Source organism: Saccopteryx leptura, chromosome 1 (assembly GCF_036850995.1).
Source record: "Saccopteryx leptura isolate mSacLep1 chromosome 1, mSacLep1_pri_phased_curated, whole genome shotgun sequence".
Classification (NCBI taxonomy): Eukaryota; Metazoa; Chordata; class Mammalia; order Chiroptera; family Emballonuridae; genus Saccopteryx; species Saccopteryx leptura.
This window is the reverse complement of record NC_089503.1, coordinates 54,768,197-54,792,814: the sequence shown is the minus strand read 5'-3', so window position 1 is coordinate 54,792,814 and position 24,618 is coordinate 54,768,197. Positions and strand designations below refer to the sequence as shown.

The 24,618-nt window shown below is 38.5% G+C and overlaps 2 protein-coding genes across 2 annotated transcripts in view; both read right to left on the bottom strand.

The window, feature by feature from the left end:
- The window catches only part of LOC136394206 (E3 ubiquitin-protein ligase TRIM34-like), a 139,167-nt gene extending 122,605 nt beyond the window's left edge, over nucleotides 1–16,562 (bottom strand). The window contains exon 1 of the mRNA XM_066366995.1: nucleotides 16,444–16,562. The gene's annotated coding sequence lies outside the window, so the exon portion shown is untranslated. The remainder of the gene's footprint in view (nucleotides 1–16,443) is intronic.
- LOC136394201 (E3 ubiquitin-protein ligase TRIM34-like) lies at nucleotides 866–16,518 on the bottom strand. The gene is made up of 8 exons (XM_066366981.1): nucleotides 16,444–16,518; nucleotides 11,860–12,340; nucleotides 11,067–11,162; nucleotides 10,215–10,445; nucleotides 5,186–5,208; nucleotides 3,789–3,889; nucleotides 3,475–3,501; nucleotides 866–3,203 (listed from the first exon to the last, which is right to left on the bottom strand). Exons 2-8 carry the CDS (start codon nucleotides 12,280–12,282, stop codon nucleotides 2,623–2,625), a joined length of 1,482 nt encoding a protein of 493 aa, XP_066223078.1. The 5' UTR covers nucleotides 12,283–12,340; nucleotides 16,444–16,518; the 3' UTR covers nucleotides 866–2,622.
- Nucleotides 16,563–24,618: the final 8,056 nt, after the last annotated feature.

Below are 24,618 nucleotides of genomic sequence, written 5' to 3'. Positions count from 1 at the left end.
TGAGATCCCATATTGATGACTATAGGCCATATATTTATTCTAATGAAGATCTCAGGTCCCCAAGTGAAGAAAATTATGATCACCATTGGGTGATTGCCCTAAATACCCACATATTGTCTTTGGTTGGTCCTACAGTTTGAAATTTCCTAATATCTTGAGCTCAACCAAACATTTCCCTATGGATACACATCTGTTTTACTGATAGCTCAACACAGTCATGGGACCCAGAAATACAAGAAGGCATGATTGCCACTTAAATGCTCAGACGTCATGTGGCAGAGAAAGCTCTGGAATAGATTTGCAGAGAGCAAATTTACACCTGGTACACATCAGACTTTTTAATCCAGAAAACTATTTCTGTCAATTATATGAGTAGAGGAAACATAACTCATAACAACTTAAAAGTTTCATACTCTTTTCAGGAGAGGGCTCCATTTAAAGGGCCTGCAGCCTCAGCTAAAAAGTAGATGGCCCTCAATTCAAAGATATTTTTTGTTGTATGTAAAAGTTCAGGTCTTTCCTTGTAATTACATACTTCATCCTAAGTAGGATATTGCAGTAAATGAAAGGACATGAATGTCCTTGGAGAGTCATTTTTTACTCATATAATAATGCAGCTTATTCCTAATGACTCAGAAATTCAGTCACAGTGGCAACATAGTGACAGAAAAGCAGAGGTAAAAAGAACAATTTAGAGATGAATTTCCCCATTTCTAAGGATAAGTGCTAGGAAATAAATGTGTTCATTCACACAGAGATAATGGAAATTACCACCTTAGAATTCTTTCTCTCAGTCTTCCAAAGAAGGGAATGTGGAAATTTCTGGGGACAGTCAAGAATGAGAGAAGGCAATATTTGACCAAACTGTAATATTTTATTTATACCACTGAAAGAGATTGGGAAATAATGGGAAATTAAAATGCAAAAATATATGGTATACCACCAGAAACAAACTTAACGGCGGGCGGACTAGGCATGCTCCCTGGGCACCGACTTCTCCAGCGCCCCATAAAACCCCAACTTTACACTTTTTTCTAATGACACCAAGTTTAAGGGGCCCAATATTTTCTTCTGCACCCAAGGTTTCAACCAACTTTAATCTGCCTCTGGATCCCACCATATCCTGAATGAACATCCGTTGCAGAAAATACGCCCCTCCTATCTCATTGGAAGAAAAGAAATGGAATTTTCTTTATCCTCTTCAGACCTTTCAACTTGCTATAATTGCAAAGCTGACCGGGCAAGAAAATGCTTTCATAAACTGTTGTTAAGAAATCTCACAATTGTACTTCTGAGTCTTACTGTATCACTGTGAATAAGTTTTCAAAACTGAAAAAACAGACCTAATATTTAAATTCATTTTCCATTAAATAGAATAAGTCCAAAAAAAAAAATGGTGGTGGGGGGGATTATGCAGCTAGAAATACTTATTTTACAATTAGCTAAAGTTTAAAGAAAGTTGTGATTCTTTCATCAAGTTATTTTATTTCTTAAAACAAAGAAAGGATTATATTTTTGAATGTAAACAAATATGCATTCTTAAAATTATTTCTTTCAGTTACAGTGGGAGGCAAAATAAAAGTGGTAGACAGCAAACATGATAATGCCTTATATTCTAGAAATTACAGAAGTTAATAAAAACATTGTTCAATTTTCATAATACTACATTAGGCAATATTTATTATTTTTTATTTTACAAATGAGAAATAGAATCCCATAAAATATAGATTATTTGATTAAGGCCAATATGTAGACAGCCAGAATTATAATAAATTTCTCACTGTCACAAACACACACAGGCTTTCCTATCACTGGCAGGGTGGTCTTGACAGCAGCACAGAGGTATCGGGGATCTGAATCATGAGACTGCAGTAAAACCACCCTAGGGTCCCTAAAGGCACAAACCTATTTCATGAGACACACGCACAGCTTATATTTTTCAGTAATTAGTAGAGAAAAAGTTTATTAAACTGAGACACATGTTTTATACTTAATGACACTTTCCTTCTCACAGTGAATCTAAGTATGCTGTGCTTTTTCATACTTGGTCTATTTAAAGTAAATTACATTCAAGTGTATTATTCAAGGTTACACTGCATGTATAGGGAGAAACTGCACTTGAATTCAGACACTCTGGATTCAAAACTTTCACTCTTAGCACATATTATTGATGATATTTTCTTGTTCACTCCTAAGGCATTACCAACATCGTGGGAAAACTGACACACCCATAAGGATTCATTCTACAGTGAACGACTTCTATACCAAATCATGAATGTTATACAGAAGTTGTTAAAAAGCTTTCTATATTCTTCTCAGGGGCAGAGGAAATGAGATTATAAAATTTTGGCAGAGATGTCACTTGCATACTGGTGTTTCTTATGAGGCATTAGTCATCATCCTTTATATTATATATAATGATGAATTAAGATAGTCTATTAATATAAACAAGGTGTCAAGAAAAATATGACACAAGACAAATTTTATGCCTATTGATGAATGAAGGAAGCAGAAATGGAGAAGAAGGGACACAGCAAGGAAAGGTTGGTGAGAATGCTGTAGGTGAGCTCAGTGCTTTATGTGCACTTAAGACTGGAGGCTCTTAAAAGAACGTGGATCTTGCTAACACAGTGTCATAGGACCAGGACATGTCATAAGATTGAAAAATGGATACATTCTCTGAGAAAATGAACATGAGGAGAATTTATAGATGAGATTCCCCTGGTTTGTGACATTCAAAAATGATACAGTGCCCGCCTCACAGTCTACGAAAACGCCAACATGACAGGGGCGAACAGGCAAGGAAAGAGTTCTTTTCCAAGGAAAACTGCTGGATTCATTTTCAAAAGCTTTATATCGACATTGATTCTCTAAGCCTATAACCCAAAACCCATTTTCAGGTTTATATTTATTGCAAAAATGTGAATATTGCCTCTTTGCTATAGCAGCAAACGATATAGGGTATATTTTAGGGATTTGTCCACAATATACCCCCAAGACCCAGGCACTTTTCTGTGACACATCTACCTCCCAATAATGTTTTCCTGATGCGACGATCGGTGAGCCAAGTACAGCATAATCATTATTACTAATTTTCTGATAAATATCATTAGTATTCGATGTTGACACATGTCTTGCTTCTCTCTGATCCTCAGAAATGGTAACATTTTCACTATTTATTAGATGACACAGGGTCACGGTAACTGTTAAAAAAATTACAAGGTTGGTTAAGAAAATATGTGGTACCTTCATTTGTGAGATTTAAAGAGAAATCTTGAGAATAATGTGAATGGGAACAGGGAATAAGTTAGTTCTATTCTTGGGGAGAGGTAGAACACTGCAGAAATATAAAATGTATGTGTTTGTGTCTGGAAAGAAAACATTGGGCTTAAGACAGGAGACCCAGTAGAAAATGTAAAATTCTGAAAGAAGATTAAGACAGTGTGGTATCATGATATTATGATATCTGCTTACCCCAGTATTTGCGCATATCAGTCAGCCCTGAAATGATAAAAATCCATAATATTAAATATAAGCAGAGGACTCAGCATTAAAATCTATTTTCTTTCCAGATCAGTAGAGACAGTGGAGTCCATGTGAGGTAGTGCATGAAAGAAAGAGAGAACAAGACAGCAGGCTACCCCCCATTAAATACGACCATATCCTCCACACATAATATCCATCCTCCTTTGTCTCCTCTGTCCACACTTAGAGACTGAGCCCCCCTCCCTCTTTATCCCACCAGCACAGGAATCCCGCAGCCACCCTCTTGCCCAGGCATTCCTCACCATTCAACTCTTCCAGCACCACTCCCAGGTCAGGAACTTGGAACACTATCCTTTCTTTCTTTTTAAAAGGTTTTGGCTTCTTCAGAGTGAAGGTGTTACTCCTAGAAAAGAGAAAAATTGACCTCCACATCTCTGACTTTTTATCCCCTTAAACTTCTGTCTATTGACCCCATTGAAGCACTTAAGGTAACTTCCACTGAGAGCCTGAGAAAGAAGAGACTCTTGATCATAGAGTGAGAACAGCCATTCTCATGTCCCACTTTATAGTGTAAACATTTTGTAAGTTTAGAAAGGCCTTAGTCTTTCAGGAGCACGGATTATTCCTTCTAAAATAACAATTAACCTTTACGTCTACCTCCTGAAATCATATAAAATTATAAGATAACATTTTTTTTAAAAAAAGAAAATTTTGGTCTGTTACATTAATGTGAGAAAAAATTGCTGCATGAATGGGGAAGGATAATACATAAAAGTGAGGTGGCAGAACCTGGTTCCTGGTTGTCTGAGATATTTCAAGTGTGGGAATTCTGTCTGGAGAGAACCAAGACCTTTATATTCTACTCCCCATTAGCGAGGCCCTCACAATAACATCTGAGATTTTAGGTTCTCAAATAAACCTAGAACACTTGGAAAAGAAGATACTGTGAACACCATACTAATAATAGTGGTCTGAGTTTCAAGTTGAAAGTCCTTGATGCAACCAAGTCAGTGTACAAATGTAGAAACAAGGATGCTGCCCTTTCTAATTGGCTTCAAAAGTACATACTCACAGTGTATCAATTGTTTACACCAGGGCCAAAACATTATTTGCTATTGAAGAGTGCTATTGGAAATAAAGAGAACTATATATAAGGACCTAGTCTCTTTTTTTTAATCTACTTTAAATTATAAATTGATATTTATAATTTAAAAATTATAAATATACAATATAAATATATATAATTTTATATAAATATAAAGATTATATAAAATATTAATATAATTTAAATATAAAAATGTTGTCTTCAATTCTAGATACTTAGGAGGTAAAGAGACAGAGTTACCCATAAGAGACCAAGTAGCTATAAAATAGGGGAACCTGAGTTGATACAGGCATGCTGAGTAAATAAAATTTATGAAGAAACAGGAATCTGATGATGCAACACTTTAGTCTGGATTCTGCTTCTGACCCAAACTATGCAATGTCCATCACCCAAATTTCCTATCATAGAGAAGAGTTCATTCTTAATAGTTATAGAACACTCAAACCATGATATATGAACAGAAATTTAAGATAAAACTACACCCAAATTTTCCAACCCAGAGCCATATTTTATTCTAAGTAACCAGCAGTTAGCTTAAATGGCTTTAAGCCTCTTTACAGCACAGATGGACCATCTCTGGTCTCCCACACATACCTTTCCATGATGCCATTTACATCCTACGGATAAAAGAGAAAATATGAGTCAAGAAGTGTTAAGACCTCCTAACTTAGAACGCTTCATCATGTCCTCTCTACCCCTTGGTTTGGTGGGAATAGAGATGTTTCCAATGTGAGAGTCAACAAGTAAAGATCCAGGTCAATCATTCCAGAAGATTCATATGAGTTGTCAAGTTTCCTAAAAGGTAGAAACATGCTGACTCTGTGAGATATTGGCATGAGTCTTATAGTACCTGGAAGTGAGACATATTTATGAGGAAAGAGTGTTGCCCATAATATTTTCCCCTAAAGTTTATAAAGATCCTCATGAGATGTTTTAAGGGATGCATTGTTTGTTCCTTCTTTCACCATAAGTATAACATGATGAACTATTACTGGAAATACATTATGCCATCTTGGGAGAATCAAGATAAGTGAATAATCATATTCCTCAAGAAGTTTTATGGCTCTGTTGAGGATACGAGCAAACAAATGTACTAATGTAGGCTTGTCTCAAGTCTTCCCTCACTCTGTACACCATCTATAAATGACCTCACTCACACTCTAAATTTAACACACACTCATGCATTTTCTGCGTTCTTATTTTTACTCAATTTTGTCTCTTAAATACAGCTTAATATACTCCCTAGTAAAAATCCCACAAGACCCGATGACTTGGGATGTCTTACATGTACCTTCACCGAACAGTTTCCTCCCTTATTCCTCTTTGTCCATGTTACCAATACCACTCAGTCACTGTCATAGATGTATCTGCATTACAATCTCCACCAAGCTGGTTTAATTCACATCATTAACAGTTTTAAGCCATCTTAAAATTCTCATCATCACAGATTTGTTTGTTTGAACAGATACGTACCAATACATTTAGCCTCCCTTATCTCAGACTAGCATCTTCTATGACAACAAAAAGGAGACCAACCACTGAGTAAACACACGCAAAAAAAAATTGCTTTGGTCTCTGTATTAGGGCCTTTCTGTGTATATGACAAAACAATTAAAAGTTCATGAAGTAGAGAAAGAATATTTGGAAACAGTTGTAACTTTAATCAAACCATAAGTTTGAAGCTCAAACATTGTCATCAGGATCTGGTCTATGTCATTCTCCAAATTCTATTTATTCCTTCTATATTGACTGTATTCTCAGTTCATAAAGAAAATATGAATCTCCTTATATAATTTGCAGAACAAAAAAGAACTTGCCTTTCTAATTATATCAATTAATTATGTGGCCTATATAACATTGGATTCCATTGAATCAGGTACTCTTATTAAAATATCATTGTGTTGTTGCTAGAAAAATATGAAGCAATGATACAGGCAAGCATACATATTCTATTGCAATTAGTTTAGTATTAATTTGAAGTAGATCATGATAAAATAGCTAGCACAATATAAGGCAAAGAGCAACAAACATCAAAGTAAATAAATAGTAGAACTTAAAACTTTATACTGGAAATTTTTGTTTAAGTAAAAAAAAGCTAGCCAATATGAAATAGAACAATGAAAACTACATGCAAAATATAGAAGCAGTGAACACAACACAAATTAGTAGAGATACATTGACAGTGGTATTAAATGTTATTGTCTTATTCTACCAATTAAAATGCAGAAAGTTTAGGATTAGATAAAAAGCAATTTCAATTAATACCAAATATAAAAGAAACATTTTGGATTTAAACACACCAATATGCCAAAGTAAAAAAGAGTTCTGGTGAAAATGAGAAGTAGACACTGTGTTCATCTCCGCCCACAGTCACAGGAAAATATTAATTACAGAGTAACCTCTATTGAGAACAACAGTAGGAGGAGCTGAACAGAACTCCTAAAAATAATATAAAGAAGAAGTCACTTGAAAGATAGAGAAAAAGGGCAGAAACAAAATTGGCTGGTCTCACACTCATGAATGGATGTTAAGAAATGGAAAGAATTTCTTGGCTGCATAGGTTCCATCTAAGGAATGATGAGTCCTAGCCCCACAATAAGCTCCTCTGCCAACAGTACCAGTGACTGGAAGAATGAAAATCAGCAAGAACTCAGTCCAGTGAGATGGAGCAACACTATAGACCCAGGCAATCTCTTAAAGGGCACTACCGGAGAATCACTCACAAACTGTGCTAAGTTCAAAAAAATGCACAAAGCTTGCAAAGCTACAGGAACATATTTGAAGAAAATGAATTGTATGGCTTCAGATCAAAACTGAAGGAGTGAATCTTCCAGAGACTAATGTGCAAGCAGTTCCCATTGTTCTCTTGTTGACCCTAAACGTACATAGCTTACAGGGCAGGACAACACCAAATCTGAGTCTCCACTAACTTGGCGAACACCATTCTTACCCCAGTCTGGTGATAATCTAAGACCCAACCACACCCAATTTAAGCCTCTGTCCCAATCTGTTTCAGAGGTTAAGACACACAAGCAGTTCACTTAGTAGCTTGCATTGCTGATTTTTCTCGAGTCACTCAAATATACACAAACCACAAACAAACAGCAGCTGACCTCAGGGTGCAATTTACCTCTTGCAAAGGGACTGCATCTTACAGTAATGGCTGCTGATCTTTGACACAACATAGCCTCTGCAATGCACCTTCAAGCCCAACATGGACAACCAGCAATGTCAGATCACTTTGTAGCTTAAAAAGGTGGTGCTGAGCCAGACACAGGCAGTGGCTGACCTTAGCACACATCAAAAGGCCCAGGACCAACAAACTTGGTGGCCAGGTTCAAAGCACTCCAGAGTACCTCCCAATTTGCACCACTAATTACACACACAAAAGGTGGACTCAGAAAGCAATAGTGTCCTGTTAAAATGAATCATTTTTCATAAAAACAGCCCACATATAATAGCTTGCTTACTGCAGTTAATGCCATTGTACACATCTGTTCAGCCAGAAGATCAATCCCATCCACCAACATGACAACAGCAATCAAGGCTCAGCTACAACAGAAGAGTACACATAATCCACATATGAACATCTCTGAAGTGCGTGGCTTGGTGAACAGGAAAACTGCACCCAAAGGCCACTCTGCTTATATTGGGAAACAGCAGATATATTAATATAAACATAAAACATAGGAAGAAAGCCAAATTGAGGAGAAAAAGAAACATCGCAGATGGAAGATCAGGACAAAATTTTAAAAAAGAAATTACTAAACAAAAAGAAAGAAGCAACCTATGAGATACAGAATTCTAAACACTGGTTATAAGGATTCCCAATGAACTTAGAGAAAGATGAGATGATCTCAGTAAGAACTTTCTCACTGAGATATAGCAAACTTAAAAAGAAAAGATATAAAGCATAAAAAAGACCTAGTAAGAAATGAAGAATAAACAAGAATATTAAAAGGAGCAAGAGAAAAACAGTTAGTTATCTATAAGGTAGCTACAACAGGACTATCAACTAATTTGCAATGAAAACTGAACATGGAAAAAATTAGCATGAAATATTCAAGGTGATGAAAAGCAAGTATCTACAACATAGATACTCTACCCAGCAAAACAATTATTTAGAATTGAAGGAGACATAAAGAGCTTCACAGATAAGAAAAAGCTGAAACAGTGCATCAACACCAAACCAGTATCACAAGAAATGTTAAAGGGCCTTAAGAGAAAAAGATATGTAACAAAATTATGAATAATAAAAGCATCAGGAATATACAACACATGACCAACATTATAAACCAGATCAATCTAACTAGCATTTCTAGATCTTGTCACTCAATTAATGCACAATACACATTCTTTTCAAATCTATATAAAAAATAATGAGCACACATTATTTTAGACTATAAATTAAGTGTCAATACATATAAAAGACTAAAATAATAAAATACATGTTTTCTAATTGAGTACTTAAATTTAAAATACACTATAGAAGAAAAAGTAAAAAGTCACCGACTCTTTCTAAAATAACATATTTCAAATGTTCTAATGGTTAACAAAAGCACAAATCAAAACGTAAATTACAATATATATACAATTGATTGAAAATACAATAAACCAAAAGCATGGGCTATATTAAAACAAATTATCTATATCATTAAAATGATAACAAAAATGACTGTATAAAATCAGTGGTCTAAATTCCACTTACAGGAAAATAACAGCAAGTTGAACAATACACACACATTTGTGTGTGCATGTGCATATACATATCATATATACACTCAGAGGAAACTATATAATTGAGACCAGAAATCAATTATATAGAAATGTTGAAAATAGATAAATCAAAAAAATAAACTTGTTTTGGAAAAACACCTGAATAATTAACCAATCATACCTAAATTGACCACCCAAAAAAGTAAATCATCACTCATAAGTAAAAAAGGGAACATTACTTTGACTACAATAAAAATGAAAGAGATTATAGGGAAATATAATGCCTAATTTCATGTTTACACATCTCACAATTTAGAATGGACAAATTTTTACAAAATGTGCATTATCAAAAATTGACACATAAAATGTAAAAAAAAAAAAAAAACTAAGAAAATAATACAAAAAAATAGTATTTTAAATCTTTCATAAAAGAATGGCCCAGAGTAAAATTGGTTTTCCTGGTGAATATAATGAATAGTTAAACTAGGAAAACACCAATCCTTCATAGTTGTTCATTCAGAAAAAAAATAGAAACAAGAAAAAAGATCTGAATTCATCCTATGATAAAAAAAAACCAAAAAACAAAAAACTCAAGGGGCATGAATTGGTATCTGAAAAATGTTCTAGGCTAAATCACAAATACAGAGCCATATAGATTATAACTAGATACAATGAAGCTTCTCTCCACGGTCAGATTTTGCACTGTAATTTTAATACATTAATAACAACAAGATTTTCCCAGGGAATTTATACATTAAAATATTCTTGTAATTAGAGATGCAGGAAAGGTTCTTAAGACCAAAAGAACCTCAGTGTCACTAGGAACAGCATAAGCACACAGTAGAGAAGGAAAATTAGTCTTTATTTTCCTCAAGTTCAGATGCTAAGTCTTCTTCCCAAGTCCTACCTGCAGCATCTCCATTGTTGACCCCTGCAGCCGATGCTCCAGATCTGAGATGAGATCTCTCACCAACTGGCTCTGCTGGACCAGCTCACTCTCATCCTGGTCCAGGTCACAGAAAATCTCTTCCTCCTCCTTCTCCAACTTTTGCAACTCAATCTGCTCTTCTTTGTCCAGAACTCCTCTAAATTTTTGAAAACACGTATGAACACGCTGGTTCTCACTTTGCATGTGATGCTTTAGAAGAGAGAAAAAGAGAAAGGGACTCTTGCTATCAGGCAGAGATGAAGCCAATAAAACAATCATTTAATTTGTGAGTTCTCACAAAGAAGGGGGATGGAGCAGAAGAGCAATTCTTGGGGAGGCTGACTTTTCCAATTCTTTTATCTTTATCACATTCCAGACACCATGGCCTAAATTCTGGATTATTTTGGCTAACCCTTAACCAAAATAAGACATCTGGGTATAGCATAACTATCACACAGCTGCCCAGGACAGTCACGCCACCCTGCATTACTCCTGACCCCCACACCACCCTCTTTCTAACATTAAACACCAGGGACAGCGCCATGACTTCTGGAAGCATTAAAGACACAAAATATTGATAGAAATGAACAAAGAATTTGTTAGCCATCCTTACCAGGTTCTCTATGTGAATAACAACCTATAAATATTTGTGTTAATTTGTGGCATGTTTATTTTCAGTCCACTCCTATCAGACAAGAGATAAAGAATGCCTAATCAATGACTCTGTACATATCAGCTCAGGGAACAAAGAGGAAGGGAGCTCTTTGTGACAAACACCCAAGGTTCTGCCCAGGTTCTTATAGAACTACCTCAGGAAGCATCTCCTCCTACCTTCCAGGAAGTTTTATCCTCTCTGACGTCAGCTACTAACTTCTCAGCATTCTGCTGCTCTGTCCTCAGCTTGTCCAGAGCTGCCTGGATCTTCTCCTGGTAGAGAGAAATCACACCCAAGTCAAGATATGAGCTTTCTCGGCATCAGTTTTAGAGGATACACTGGGAATAAAATCAGTCTGATCTCCAAAGAGATTAGAGTGGACAACAACTGTGAGAATCTGTGACTTGAAGGAAAGCTACAGTAGTGAATGAATTCTTTAAGACAGTGATAGAGGTCAACATTCCCATGTCAAGAGGGATCTTAACGAGTTGTACACTTGAAACCTGTGTGGTTTTGTGAAGCAACGTCAACCACAAAAATTCAATTAATAAAAATAAATAAATTACTATCACTCCATATACAAAAGAAAAAAGATATACAGAGAAGTCTGATTCTCTTTGTCTTAAAAGAAGAAGCATGAGCCCATAGTAAGGGAGAACTTAGGTTCCATCCAACCCAGCTGCGCAGTTACCCCTCCTGTTCAAGGGGAAATGACAACTTTGCTTGGGCACTAAAAGTCCACATGTTATCACAAAATTTAAAAATATCTGCTTCTGGTTTAATGTCTGCTCATCATGTTGTAATTAGATGAAATGCACAGAAATATCCTTCAATTATTGGAAGTCAGCATAGAAAGAAAAGTGATCAGGCTCTCGGCTCTGGTGACAAGGTCTTTATAGTGAAAAGCATAGTGGAGATTTCTCATGAAGTACCATTTTCTGCATGTCTTTCTCCATCCTGGTCTGTTACCTTGTACTCCTGGGCCACCTCCTCCAAGAGGAATGTGTGGTGATCACGGTGTTCTTGAGACCGCTCACAAAGCCAGCAAATGAACTTTCCATCCTCCTTACAGAAGAGCAAGAGTTTCTCTCCATGGCGCACACAGAGATCTCTCTTTTGCTCCTTTTCTGGGCTCAGCTTGACCTCCCTGAGCATCTCCACTATGTTGGCCATATGTCGATTAGGCCGCAGGCTCCCAGGGTGGTAACTGATTCGGCACACAGGGCAGCTGCCCCCTTCTTCCTGTCCATTCATGGAGTCCTTGTTGTTTGCAGTGATACAGGTTTGACAGAAGTTGTGCCCACAGTCCAGGATCAGAGGTTCTTTCAGGAGATCCAGGCATATGGGGCAGGTGACCTCCTCCTTTATGTTCACCAGGATTCCTGAAGCCATCACAGCTGCTCTCCGGCTCCTATCTGTCTTGATCTGAGGCTCCTTTTGCTCAAGATTCCTGCTCCATAAGAAAAGGTTAAAAGAAGGCAGAGTAAGAAAGATATGCATACATCAATACTAATAATGGACAGGGCGAGAACAAATATTAAAGGACAAAAAGAAAAGATAAAAGGACAAAGACATGATTACTTGATAGAAAAAAAGACTTCTTATAATCATTTTAATTACTTTTAGTTCATCTGACATGACAAATTTCATTTTCCTCTGTGCAATGGCTGTTACTGTCTTTTACTCTTCCTGAACAAAAGAATGATCTTAGGCCTTTCTACTAAGATCCTGTGTGACCCACCTTCTCTCCTGCTTCTTTCGCATGCGCAGCACATCCTCAAAGTAAAAGCTCCAAACCACTTCTGCGTTGTGGTTTTCCTACCTGCTATTCTCTCAGTATGCAATGCTGCCCTGTTATTAGTAGGATTTACTCTCATCCTTAACTTTCTCCTTACAGGTTTCTTTATCAGAAAGACCTGCTCTGATTTGCATATTTATACTGTAACCATTGCCATCATTTCTTGTATGTTTGAAATGATTGCTTTTATCATGACATAATCTGTGGCTATGTGTTTGTGTATGTGGCAAGAGGAAACCCTTTATCAGATGTGTACACAGAAACAGTGTGTGACTTTCAAAAATAATTTATCTTGAAACATGGAATCTGGATGAATCTAATATATTCCGGTCCCTCTTCAGAGGTCTTTTCCTACCTCATTAAAGTTAATCAAAAACAAACAGGTAACTTAGGACGCTCTGGAGATTCCTTCATTAATAAATGCTAAAATTTAGCATTGGCTAGTAAATATGCCAAAGACATAGACAAGATCCAAAAGATGTATATATATGTCTGTGGATGGTGAGGAGGGAGACAGTATTAACATATTCATATGATCATATGTCACATACCAAAAAAATAGAAACACAGAGAAAATGAACATCAGCTTGTGAAAAGAGTCTCCCAATTTTAGTCAAGGTCACTAATATTTAATTACTATAAATCACATGTGTAAAGCCAGTAGCCACGGCCACCATCACAGACGCCTGGCCTGTGCAAGTTCGCATTTGATTCGGACAGATGGTAAAGAAATAACAGAGCCAAGAATTGGTGGGCCATCAGCTTTAATCCTAGCTTGCAGCTGGCGGACAAGAAGTACACACAGTGGGACAACACTTCCCTTTCCATTCAGGGCTCCCAAAGCCACTGACTTATGTGAGTTTCCTGGAATCAAAGGTTTCTAGCTCACCAGCCTTATTCAACTCTGTTCTCCATCTCCTTCTCTCTGCACAAACTCTGCACAAACTGGCTTCTCCTTCAGCACTCCGCCATCTTGGCTGCTTCTGTTTTCCTCCATGTGGCCACTCTCTGCTCTCCTCCTGCATGGGCTCCTCTGCCCCATTTTATAGTGTAGAAATCAAGCCTTTAATCCAATATACAAACAAGGAAGTCTGCGATACAAAGTCACTTATCTGTGGCATAATGGGATTTCTCATTAGAGTACACCACTCCACATCAAGCAACACTCAGGGTATGGGGAAAAGGTTAGTCTTAAAACTAAACCTTAGGCTATAATGACGCTGCCTGCTTTCAGCCTGTCCCCCACACTCAATGCAAACTATAACCAAGCAAACATATATATCATATTTACAACTTATTTAACCAACAACATGGTAACAGCTAAACTAATACACATCAACATACTAATGAGTCTAAATGGAGCATTTAAACCACTATGACCCTGACACTCCCTGTAAAGTAACAGTAACATAATCAGCCATATATTAGAAACAAGCTGATGTTAAAAACACTGCTAGAGACGTATACATGTTGTTGGGCAATCAAATAATGGTCAGATAAAAGGTTGTCCAACAATTCCAACTTGAAAATATAAAGGTTGAACAGAACCAAAGATAAAAGAAATATGGCATACAAGAGAGGAAAAACCATTTTAGGTGAAGGAAGTGACTTGTTCGCAAAAATGCACCACCTTGTCTGAGTTTATAAATGCTGGTGCAGCTGGGTGCACAGAAAACTACTGGGCCTTTAGTATCACATGAGCCTGCAGTGACCCTGACACGTGGCACTTCTTCAATTGTCTGACACTTAGGGCTTCTTTTCCAGAAGCAAAGAAAGTTATCCATGTTTACCCATCAGAGAAGAGGGAGAAAGAGTTAGCTTTGCCTTTACTTGGTGGAATGTTAGATGAATCCAGTATGGAATTGGGAAAATAGCCCAGAGACCATAAGCTGTTAGCTCCTGGCTACAGAGACTGCTCCAGATCAGGTTGTGAAGAACAGCAAGATCACAGGTAGACATTGTATTAGGGGTAGATGTTAAAAGAGGTCTATGTGTGTTCATAATTCCAGAATGGTCTAAACATGGGTGTAGGGCAAGCAATTATTTCTCATCCCATTCAAGATCCAGTTCATCCTGAGACTTATCAATACACTTCTTGGGCAAATCAGTTTGTAAAACGTATTTTATAGGTTTGTTTGCATTGGCCTGGGCAGTGCCATGTGTATGTAATCTGTGAAAGGCTGTGGTGCTTGCCCTCAGGACAGCAGATTGCAAATTGTGGATTAATTTTCTGCCTGGGAGGGGCCATTGCATTGCTAATGTTTGCTGGACAAGGCATTTTTTCCACTGCCTGGGATTTGCCAGGAGAGAAGGAGTGCAGGTGTGGAACCAGAGCTGAGGGGCTTTAATAGCTCAGCTGAGGCTGGTAGCAACCTTTGATTCCAGGAGGCAGCAGAGAAGAATTTTCCGGGTTCTGGAACCGAAGAATGTGCCAGGGCTCAGGGAGCTCAGAATGAGATGAATCGATCTTCCCTGCTGTTCGCTTGTCCACTGGTATGAGACTTTAATATACAGAATGGCCCACCACTTTTTGGCACCACTATTTCTTTACTGTCTCCCTGAATGCAATGAGAACCTGCATAGCCAACGTGGCAGTGGACTCTGGCCTTACAACCCTATAGAAGAGGGAGGAGCAGAGCATGCATTGTTGGAGCTGCAGAACTTTGTCACAGTGAGAGTACAAGGAACTAAGGTCAAAGCAGCTGCTGCCCAGGACACAGAAGAGGGAAGGGCAGGGGAGCCTGAGCCCCCATTCATGGAGGAAACCCCACCCTACCTGCCCAGTGATTCCAGTGCTCCACAGCGGGCAGGGAGATGGTAGCGGGAACATGAGTGGTGTCTGCGCTGCAGAGATATCACCAATGCCCAGACCATCCTTGAGAATTTATGGGTTTGTGCCCCATATCAGGTTCCCTAACCCTGGTGTACTTACTGCCCAGAGAGCTAAGCCCACAAATTGTCCTCAACATCCAGCAAGACTTTTGTCTATGAGATCCTTAGGGGTTTAGGGAACAGAAGATTCCTCTTTTTAAAAATTTTTATTTAGAAAGTTAAGTTTAACACGGTGAAATTGATAAGTAACAGTAAATAAGTTTTAGGTAAACATTTCTATAGTATTTAAACTATTGATTACATTATATACCCACAATCCAAAGTCAAATCATTTTCTGTCACCTTATATTTTCCCCCTGAGATTCCTATCTTAAAGCCTAATGCCCAGGAATTAAAGGACTTACAGGAAATGCCCCAGGAACGAGCACAAAAGCAAAATATTGAGAAGTGCCTTAGACTACATGTGAAGGAGTAGAAAAGCCATTTCTGGAGACCTAGATGTGGTGGTGGAGCTGGTGGGGGTGGGGAGGAGGTTCACTGGCGACCACCCCCTACCTTGCCAGCTCAGGGCTGCATCTGCCTGTAACCAGTCAGAGCCACTTGGTGTACTGCCCCATCTTGCTGCTGCAGCCCCTCTGCCAGAGCTGACTGGAGAGTGCCCGCACCCAGCACCCTCCCAGGAGCATCACCCTGGCCCTACCATGGGGACAGGAGCCACTTCTCCCACCTAGCTCAGGCCCCTCAGGAGCCATTAGACCCTGGCAGCCTCTCAGTGATCTCCCATTAATCTCCTAGCTCTGCTGACTGGCTGGAAAGGGGTGGAGGATGTGCTTCAACGCCCCAGGGTTAGAAACGAAAGAAGGCACAGTTCTTATCAGGTTACCAACTCTGAGAAACTGCACAGAGCACAGAGGGAAACTTACCACAATCTTTCAGGGTAAAAAGCCGATTCACTTGTTCTAGAGTTCCAGCTTGAGGGGCAGAAGTGTTCACGATTCCCTCTCCAAACCAGAAGCCTGAAGTCCACAGAGGACCTTGAGGACCAGAGTGAAAATGAAAGTTAAAATTCTTTGGGGAGGGGCAGAGAGCAGAACATTTATAGACCAATGGGAGGCCTTCACCAGGGCCACTGGAAAGTAGGAAGGTTTTGTGCCTGTGTCAGTCAGTGAGAGCTTCCTCCCTACATGCCAAACTTGGGTTCGATTCCAGGTCAGGGCACACACAACATTCAAACAATGATGGCATGAACAAATGGAACAACAAACTGCTGTTTCTCCCCCCATACAACCCACTCTGTCTCTGCTTCTCTCTCTGTCTCCCTTCCTTTTTCCCTAATACAAATAAAATAAAAATAAAATATTAAAAAGTGCAAAGACACGTGCTGTAGAAACACTCACCACCATAGCATTTTTCCTGCTGTCTTAATCAAGGAGGTACACAGGCTTACTCATTTCTGAGGATAACTGCAGCCCATCAGCTCCCTGGAGAGAGTGAGGCTGATCAGGAAAGGGAAACATTGACATGCATATGTCATTGCAGAGGGGGCCCATACAGACTGCTGACCCTGCCTCTATCACTGAGAGTAATGATGTGACCAATACCTGAAAATGGAGATATGTCTGGGCAGGCGGAGAAAAGACTTTCTCATGAGAGAGAATTGCTATAAAAATAAAGAAGAATGTCAAATCAACTTATATTTAGCTTATTCACTTAAGTCAAAGATGATATTCCAGTACTTAAAAGATAGGTAACTATGAAAAAATAAAATTTTCTCTTATAATATAAAATTAATTGCTACATGCACAACACAGTATAGTTTACTATAGGCAGAATGTTATAATGTGAGTCTCTAGGACTTATTTATGTTGTCTTACTGAAGCTTTAAACCTGATGAACTGTAACGTCTTGAAAATTTAACTGGTTAGATCTCATATAAAGTCCTTTTACCATTAGAAAGACAATATGATAGCAGAAATAGAAAATTTAAAGAGAATGTTTAGAGAAAACAAATTATAACCTAGAATAGTATACTAGAAAACTATAAGATAAAATATATTTGGAAATTTAATAATGGAAATATTTATTATGAAAAAAAAATGTAACTTCAATCAAAGCCTAAGCTTGAAGCTCAAATATCTTCTTCAAGCTTGGTCTATGTCATTCTCCAAATTCCATTTATTCTCTCTATATTGACTCTATCTTTTGTTTGTGATAAAAATATGAATCTCTTCATATAAATTCCAGAAAAAATAAACCTTGCTTTTAAGTTATTTTAAATAATTCCTTGTCCTGCATTTGGTCAGAAACCTGTATTAAAATATCACTGTGTTGTTGCTGGAATAATATAAAGCAAGGTTGGAAGCAAGTATCCATTTTTAATTATAATTAATTGAGTATTAAATTGAAGTATATAATGATAACACAGAATGCATACTGTAATTAGAAGAGCAATCACCACAAATATAAAGAAAAGTAAAAAAGATTTATACTAGAAATATCAAAAAAGCTAGTCAATGAGAAAGAAAACAATATAAATTTATTTTCATATATAACACATAGAAGCAAATAAAAATATAAAGAAAATAGAGCTACAACAACAATTATTTTAAATATAATTGTGTTATTTAACCAATTAAAAGGCAGAGATGGTTGGACTAAACCAAAAATATTTTAAATTTTTTTTAAGTGAGAGGAGGAGGGATGTAGAGTCAGACTCCAACATGCACCCCGACCAGGATATACCCTGCAACCCCTTATCGGCAGTCAATGTTTGAATCCACTGAGCTATCCTCAGCATCTGAGCCTGACACTCAGACTAACCCAGCTATACTTAGCTCCCAGGACCAATAGTTGAACCAATCAAGCCACTGGCTGCAAGTAGGTAAGAGAGAATGAAGGAGGAGAGGGAGGGGAAGAGAAGCAGATGGTTACTTCTCATGTGTTCTGTGACCGGGCATCAGACCCAAGACTTTTGCCTGCCTATTCAATGCTCTACTGACTGAGCCAACTAGCCAGGGCCTTCAATCATTTCTAGCTACAAGAGATAGATTTTGGATTCAAAGAAACAAATATGGAAAAAGTAAAAAGATAGACTTCTGGTCAAAATGATAAAGTTCGGCCTGACCAGGAGGTGACGCAGCAGATAGAGCATCAGACTGAATTGCAGAGGACCAAGGTTCAAAACCCCAAGGTCGCAGGCTTGAGCATCAGCTCACCAGCTTGAGCGAGGGGTCACTCATTCTGCTGTACTCCCCCAGTCAAGGCATATATGAGAAAGCAATCACTGAACAACTAAGGAGCTATAATAAAGAACTGATGTTTCTCATCTCTCTCTCTCTTCCTGTCTGTCTGTCCCTATCTGTCCTTCTCTCTGACTCTCTCTGTTTCTGTCAAAAAAAAGACAAAGTACATAAACACTGAGCTTATCTCTTGTCAAAATCACATAAAATTTATAAATAAATTATGAAATAACCATCCTTGAGAAACAAAAGAGTATAAGCTGAACAGATTCCAATAACGAAGGATGTAAAGAAGTCACTTGGAGACTGGTAAGAGGGGCACAGGCGAAATGGGCTTGTTTACCACCTACATGCAGAGGTTAAAAAATAAAAAAAATATCTTGTCTGTAGAGATCCCAACTGAGAAACAAGGATTCCCAACTCGACACCAAGCTCTAAGGCCAGGAGTTCAGGGAAGGCGAGTCCCCACAATATCTGGCTGTGAAAATCAGCAGAGACTTGGTTCAGGTAAAATGGAAAGTTGCTGAAGACACATGTGTCCTCTTAAATGACCCTAGCAAAGAGTCACTCACCAACAAACATTTGTCCTAAGCTCTGCAGAAAGGAGAGAAGCTTAGAAAGTGCCAGAGACATATAGGGAGAGACTGAATTGTCTCCCTTCAGATTTTAGCCTATTTCCCTTCAGATTTCATTCTCCCAGGGACTAAAGTGCCAGCAGGTGGCACTGTTCTTTTCTTGAACACAACTCCCACATAACCTGTAGACACAGGTCAATGACAAAAAGTCTCTGTTGACTTGGCTAACACTACTCTTGCCCCATTCTGGTGATTCTCTGAAACCCTACACCACCTTATTCAAGCCTCTGACCCAATCTCTTCTAGAGCTTAAGCCACACAAGCCACTTACCTGCCAGCTTACATTGCTGGTTTTCCTCAAATCTTTTAAATGTCCACAGACCCTAAATCAGCAATGACCTTACTGGCAGTAGGGGCAACTGAACTTGATTAATAGCACAGCATCTGCAAGGCAGCTCCAAGACCAGTGCAGACAACCACCAACCTCAGGTCACTTTGTAGCTCCTACCAGGTGGTGCTTCTCCAGACCCAGGAAGTGGCTGACCTTAGCCAGCACCAAAATTCTAAATACAGTTTATAAGAATGCTCATTGAACTTAGGGGAAGAAAAGATGACCTCAGGGAGAACTTCAACAAAAACATAGAAAACATTAAAAAACAAAAAAAGGAGATAGAAAGAATTTTAAAAAGCAATAAGAGAAAAGAAGTTAGTTACCTATAAAGGAGCTCCCACAAGATTATCAGATGATTTCTCAATGAAAATTTTGTAGCCCAGAAGAGATTGTCATGACATATTCAAAGTAATGAAAAGCAAGTACCTAAAACCTAGATTAGTCTACTTAGCTAGTCTATCATTTAGAATTGAAGGAGACGTAAAGAGCTTCCCAGATAAGAAAAAGTTGAAAGAGTTCATCACCACCAAAGCAGTATTACAAGAAATGTCAAAGGGACTTAAGAGAAAGGAAAAAAAAAGATAAAAAATATGAATAAGAATATCATCAAGAATGTAGAATACACGAACAACATAATAAACCAGGTCAACCCAACTGGCATCTCTAGACCCCTTCACCCAACTAATGCACATTGTAGTCTTTTGAATCCATATAAAAATTCCTGGCCATACAATATTTTAGGCTATAAAGCAAGTATCAATACATTTAAAAGACTAAAATAATAAAACACATGTTTTCTGATTAGAAAGTAATAAAAATGCACAGCAAGAGAAAACATAAAAAATCACACAGTATTTGTATATAAATTTCACAGTTTTAAATATCTAAAGGATTAACAACAACAACAAATGACAAAAAAAATTGGAAATAAGTTGAAATGAATAAAAATAAAAAATAATTCAAAAATATGGAACATAGCTAAAACAATTCATTTATAACATTAAAATGATAACAGAAAAAAGACTGTCAAATGATTCATCAAAGGTCTTAGCCATCTGGCTCAGTGGTAGAGTGACGGTTTGGCGTGTGGATGTCCCAGGTTCAATTCCCGGTTAGTGCACACAGGAGAAGTGCTCCAATCTGCTTCTCCACCCTTCCCTCTCTCCTTTCTCTCTCTTTTTTTTTTAAAATTTTTTTTAAAATTTATTCATTTTAGAGAGGAGAGAGAGAGAGAGAGAGAAAGAGAGAGAGAGAGAGGAGAAACAGAAAGAGATAAGGGAGGGAGGAGCTGGAAGCATCAACTCCCATATGTGCCTTGACCAGGCAAGCCCAGGTTTTGAACCGGCGACCTCAGCATTTCCAGGTCGACGCTTTATCCACTGTGCCACCACAGGTCAGGCTCTCCTTTCTCTCTTTTTCTCTCTTCTCCTCCCACAGCCAAGGCTCCATTGGAGCAAAGTTGGCCTGGACACTGTGGATGACTTCATGGCCTCTTACTTAGGTGCTAGAATGGCTCTGGTTGCAACAGAGCAACACCCCAGAAGGGCAGAGCATTACACCCTAGTGGGCATGCCAAGTGAATCCTGGTCGAGCACATGGGGGAGTCTGTCTCTCTGCCTCCCCGCTTCTCACTTCAGAAAAATACAAAAAAAAAAAAAAAAAAAAAAAAAAAAAAAAAAAGATTCATCTATATGCCACTTTAAGAAACTAGAAATATACCAACAAATTTAAGACAATACACACAATTAAACATACTGAGTACACATAGCATATAAATACTCAAAAGAAACTATATAATTAGGCCCTGGCCGGTTGGCTCAGTGGTAGAGCATTGGCCTGGCGTGCAGTAGTCCCGGGTTCGATTCCCGGCCAGGGCACACAGGAGAAGTGCCCATCTGCTTCTCCACCCCTCCCCCTCTCCTTCCTCTCTGTCTCTCTCTTCCCCTCACGCAGCCACTGTGGCCTCTGCCTCAGGTGCTAGAGTGGCTCTGGTCGCAACAGAGCGACACCCCGGATGGGCAGAGCGTCGCCCCCTGGTGGGCGTGCCAGGTGGATCCCAGTCGGGCACATGCGGGAGTCTGTCTGACTGCCTCCCCGTTTCTGGCTTCGGAAAAATACAAAAAAATAATAATAATAAAGAAAAGAAAAGAGACTATATAATTGAGAGTGAAATCAATGATATGGGAAGGTTAAAAACAGATAAATCAATAAAACAATATTTTGGATTCAGAGAGACAAATATTGCAAAAGTAAAAAAATAGAATTCTGGTCAAAATGATAAAGTAGGTAAACACTGAGCTTATCTCTTTTCACAATTACATGAAAAATATAAATAAATTGTGTAATAACCACCCTTGAGAACCAAAAGAGCATAAGCTGAACAGATTCTAATAACTAAAGGTATAAAGAGGAAGTGACTTGGAGACTGGTAAGAGGGGCACAGGCAAAATGGGCTTGTTCGACATCCACATGCAGAGGTTAAAAAATAAAAAGACTATGTTGTCTGTAGAGATTCCACCCAGAAACAAGGAGTCCCAGCTCCACACCAAGCTCCAAAGTCAGGAGTTCAGGGAAGACAAGTTCCCACAATATCGGCTGTGAAAATCAGCAGGGACTCAGTTCAGATGAGCTGGAAGGTTGCTGCAGACACATATGTCCTCTTAAATGACCCTGGCAATGAGTCACTCACCAACAAACACTTGTCCTAAGCTCCACAGAAAGAAGAGAAGCTTACAAAGTACCAGAGACATAGGGAGAGACTGAATTGTCTTCCTTCTTCAGATTTTAGCCTGGATGGATTATTCTCCCAGGTACTAAAATGCCAGCAGGTGCACTGTTCTTTTGTTGAGCCCTACCCCTACTTAGCCTGTAGACACAGGTCAATGACAAACCTGATTCTTTGTTAACCTGGCTACCACAACTCTTGCCCCACCATGGTGATTCTCTGAGACTCCACCCCACCCAATTCAAGTCTCTGACTCAATGTCTTTTGGGGGTTAAACCTAACAAGCTGCTGACAAGCCAGCCTTCACTGCTGTTTTCCTCGAGTCTCTCAAATGTCCACAGACCCTAAAACTGCTGTGACTGACCTCAGTGTTTCCTTTATGTTTTGTTAAGCTGCACCAGCCCAGCAGTAGGGGCACCTGATCTTGGTAAATAACATAGCCTCTGTGTATGGCCAGTAGCCACAGCCACCATCACAGCCGCCTGGCTCATGCAGGTTCGAATTAGATTCAGACAGTCGGTAATGAAACAACAGAGCCAAAAACTGGTGGGCCATTACCTTTAATCCTAGCTTGCACTCGGCAGCAAGTAAAAACACACACTGGGCTCCAAAACCCACTCATTCAGTGCTCACAAAGCTACTGACTTATCCGAGTTTCCTAGAATCAAAGGTTTCTATCTCACTAGCCTTATTCACCTCTGTTCCTCATCTCCTTCTCTCTGCACAAACTCAGCACAAACTGGCTTCTCCTTCAGCACTCCGCCATCTTGGCTGCCTCTGTTCTCCTCCACGTGGCCTCTCTCTGCTCTCCTACAGCATGGGCTTTTCCTAGAAGATAATCACTCTTCTCTCAGAACAATGTGATCTCTCTTCCTTTTAAAACCTTTTGGCGCGAAAGCCCTCCCCCAATACATATTAACATAATCATGCCCATCCCAAGCAATCACCTGGCATCAGGCTTCCACTTGGGCAGCACCATCTTTAACAAAGTGAGCATAATATATAATATATTTTATCTGCCCAACACTCTGCAAGGCACCAAGCCTAGCATAAACAACCACCAACCTCTGATCACTTTTTAGCTTCTACCAGATTGGTGATGGGCCAGACACAGGTAGTAGTTGACCTTAGCCCACACCAAAGTCCTTCCCATGACGCCTCAGGACCAACATATTTGGTGGACAGCTTCAAACCACACTATAGAACCACCCAATTAGCACCACAAATGACACACACAAAGGATAGGACCAGCGGGCACTAGAGCCCCATTAAAGTAAACCATGCTCTCGAGTCATCTCCCGTACAATAGCTTGTACTCAAGCAAAAAGTATTTTAAACATTTACTGGTGAATCTATTGAATAATTAAAGAATAAATAATAATAATCCTTCACAATTGTTTATTCAGAAAACAAACAAACAAACAGAAAGAAGAAATTTTAACTCATTCTAGAAGAAAAGAAAAAACTTCAAATTCTTGGTTCATGAAAAGGTGTCTGGAAATGTTCTAGGCTAAATCACAAATATAGGGGCCCATAGAATGTAATTGTACACAATGGACCCTCTCCCCACAATCGAATTTTTAAACTGCAATTGATACATTAATAAAAATGAGAAATTCTCTTATAGTTTATGCTTTCACTCATTTTTATAACCTCTGAAATAGATGCAGGCAGTGGTGGGATTCAGCTGGTTCACACCAGTTTGGCAGAACCAATAACTAATTTTTTAGTTCAGTGAGTGAACCAGTTGTTAAAATGGCACTTGTAGTCAGGGTTCTCTCTAAGGTGAAATCCAATCTAGCTGCCCAATGTGGAAATCCCAAATTTACATTCTTTACTCTTTTTTAACGTCCATATGCACAAAAGCATATTCTAAGTGTCCATAGTAATGTCATTCCATCTGTAGGTGAAAATAATTGCAAGTGAGGATGCCAATCAAGAATTCTTGCAATATGGAAATATCATAAGTAACAGTTTTATTGTTTTTTTCAGGTATTATGTAATATTTTTTCATTGCTATTTTAAAACTCTTTCTTATAACAATCTAGTTTTGTGCACCTCTTTTATTGTTATTATTTAAATATTAAATGCCTGAAATAATAAACTACTTATCGGTATATATATTTTTTATACTTAAAATGGTCATTAGGCAGATCCAGGTGTTAAAT

Bases quoted from the DNA above. Each gene is read 5' to 3' on its own strand.
- LOC136394201 (XM_066366981.1), bottom strand. From the start codon at position 12,282: ATGGCTTCAGGAATCCTGGTGAACATAAAGGAGGAGGTCACCTGCCCC. The intron at 11,163-11,859 runs GTAACAGACCAG...TCTCTCTACCAG, and splicing joins AGGTGGCCCAGGAGTACAAG to GAGAAGATCCAGGCAGCTCT. The intron at 3,502-3,788 runs GTGAGGAATGCC...TTATCATTTCAG, and splicing joins GGTGCTGGAAGAGTTGAATG to GGCTGACTGATATGCGCAAA.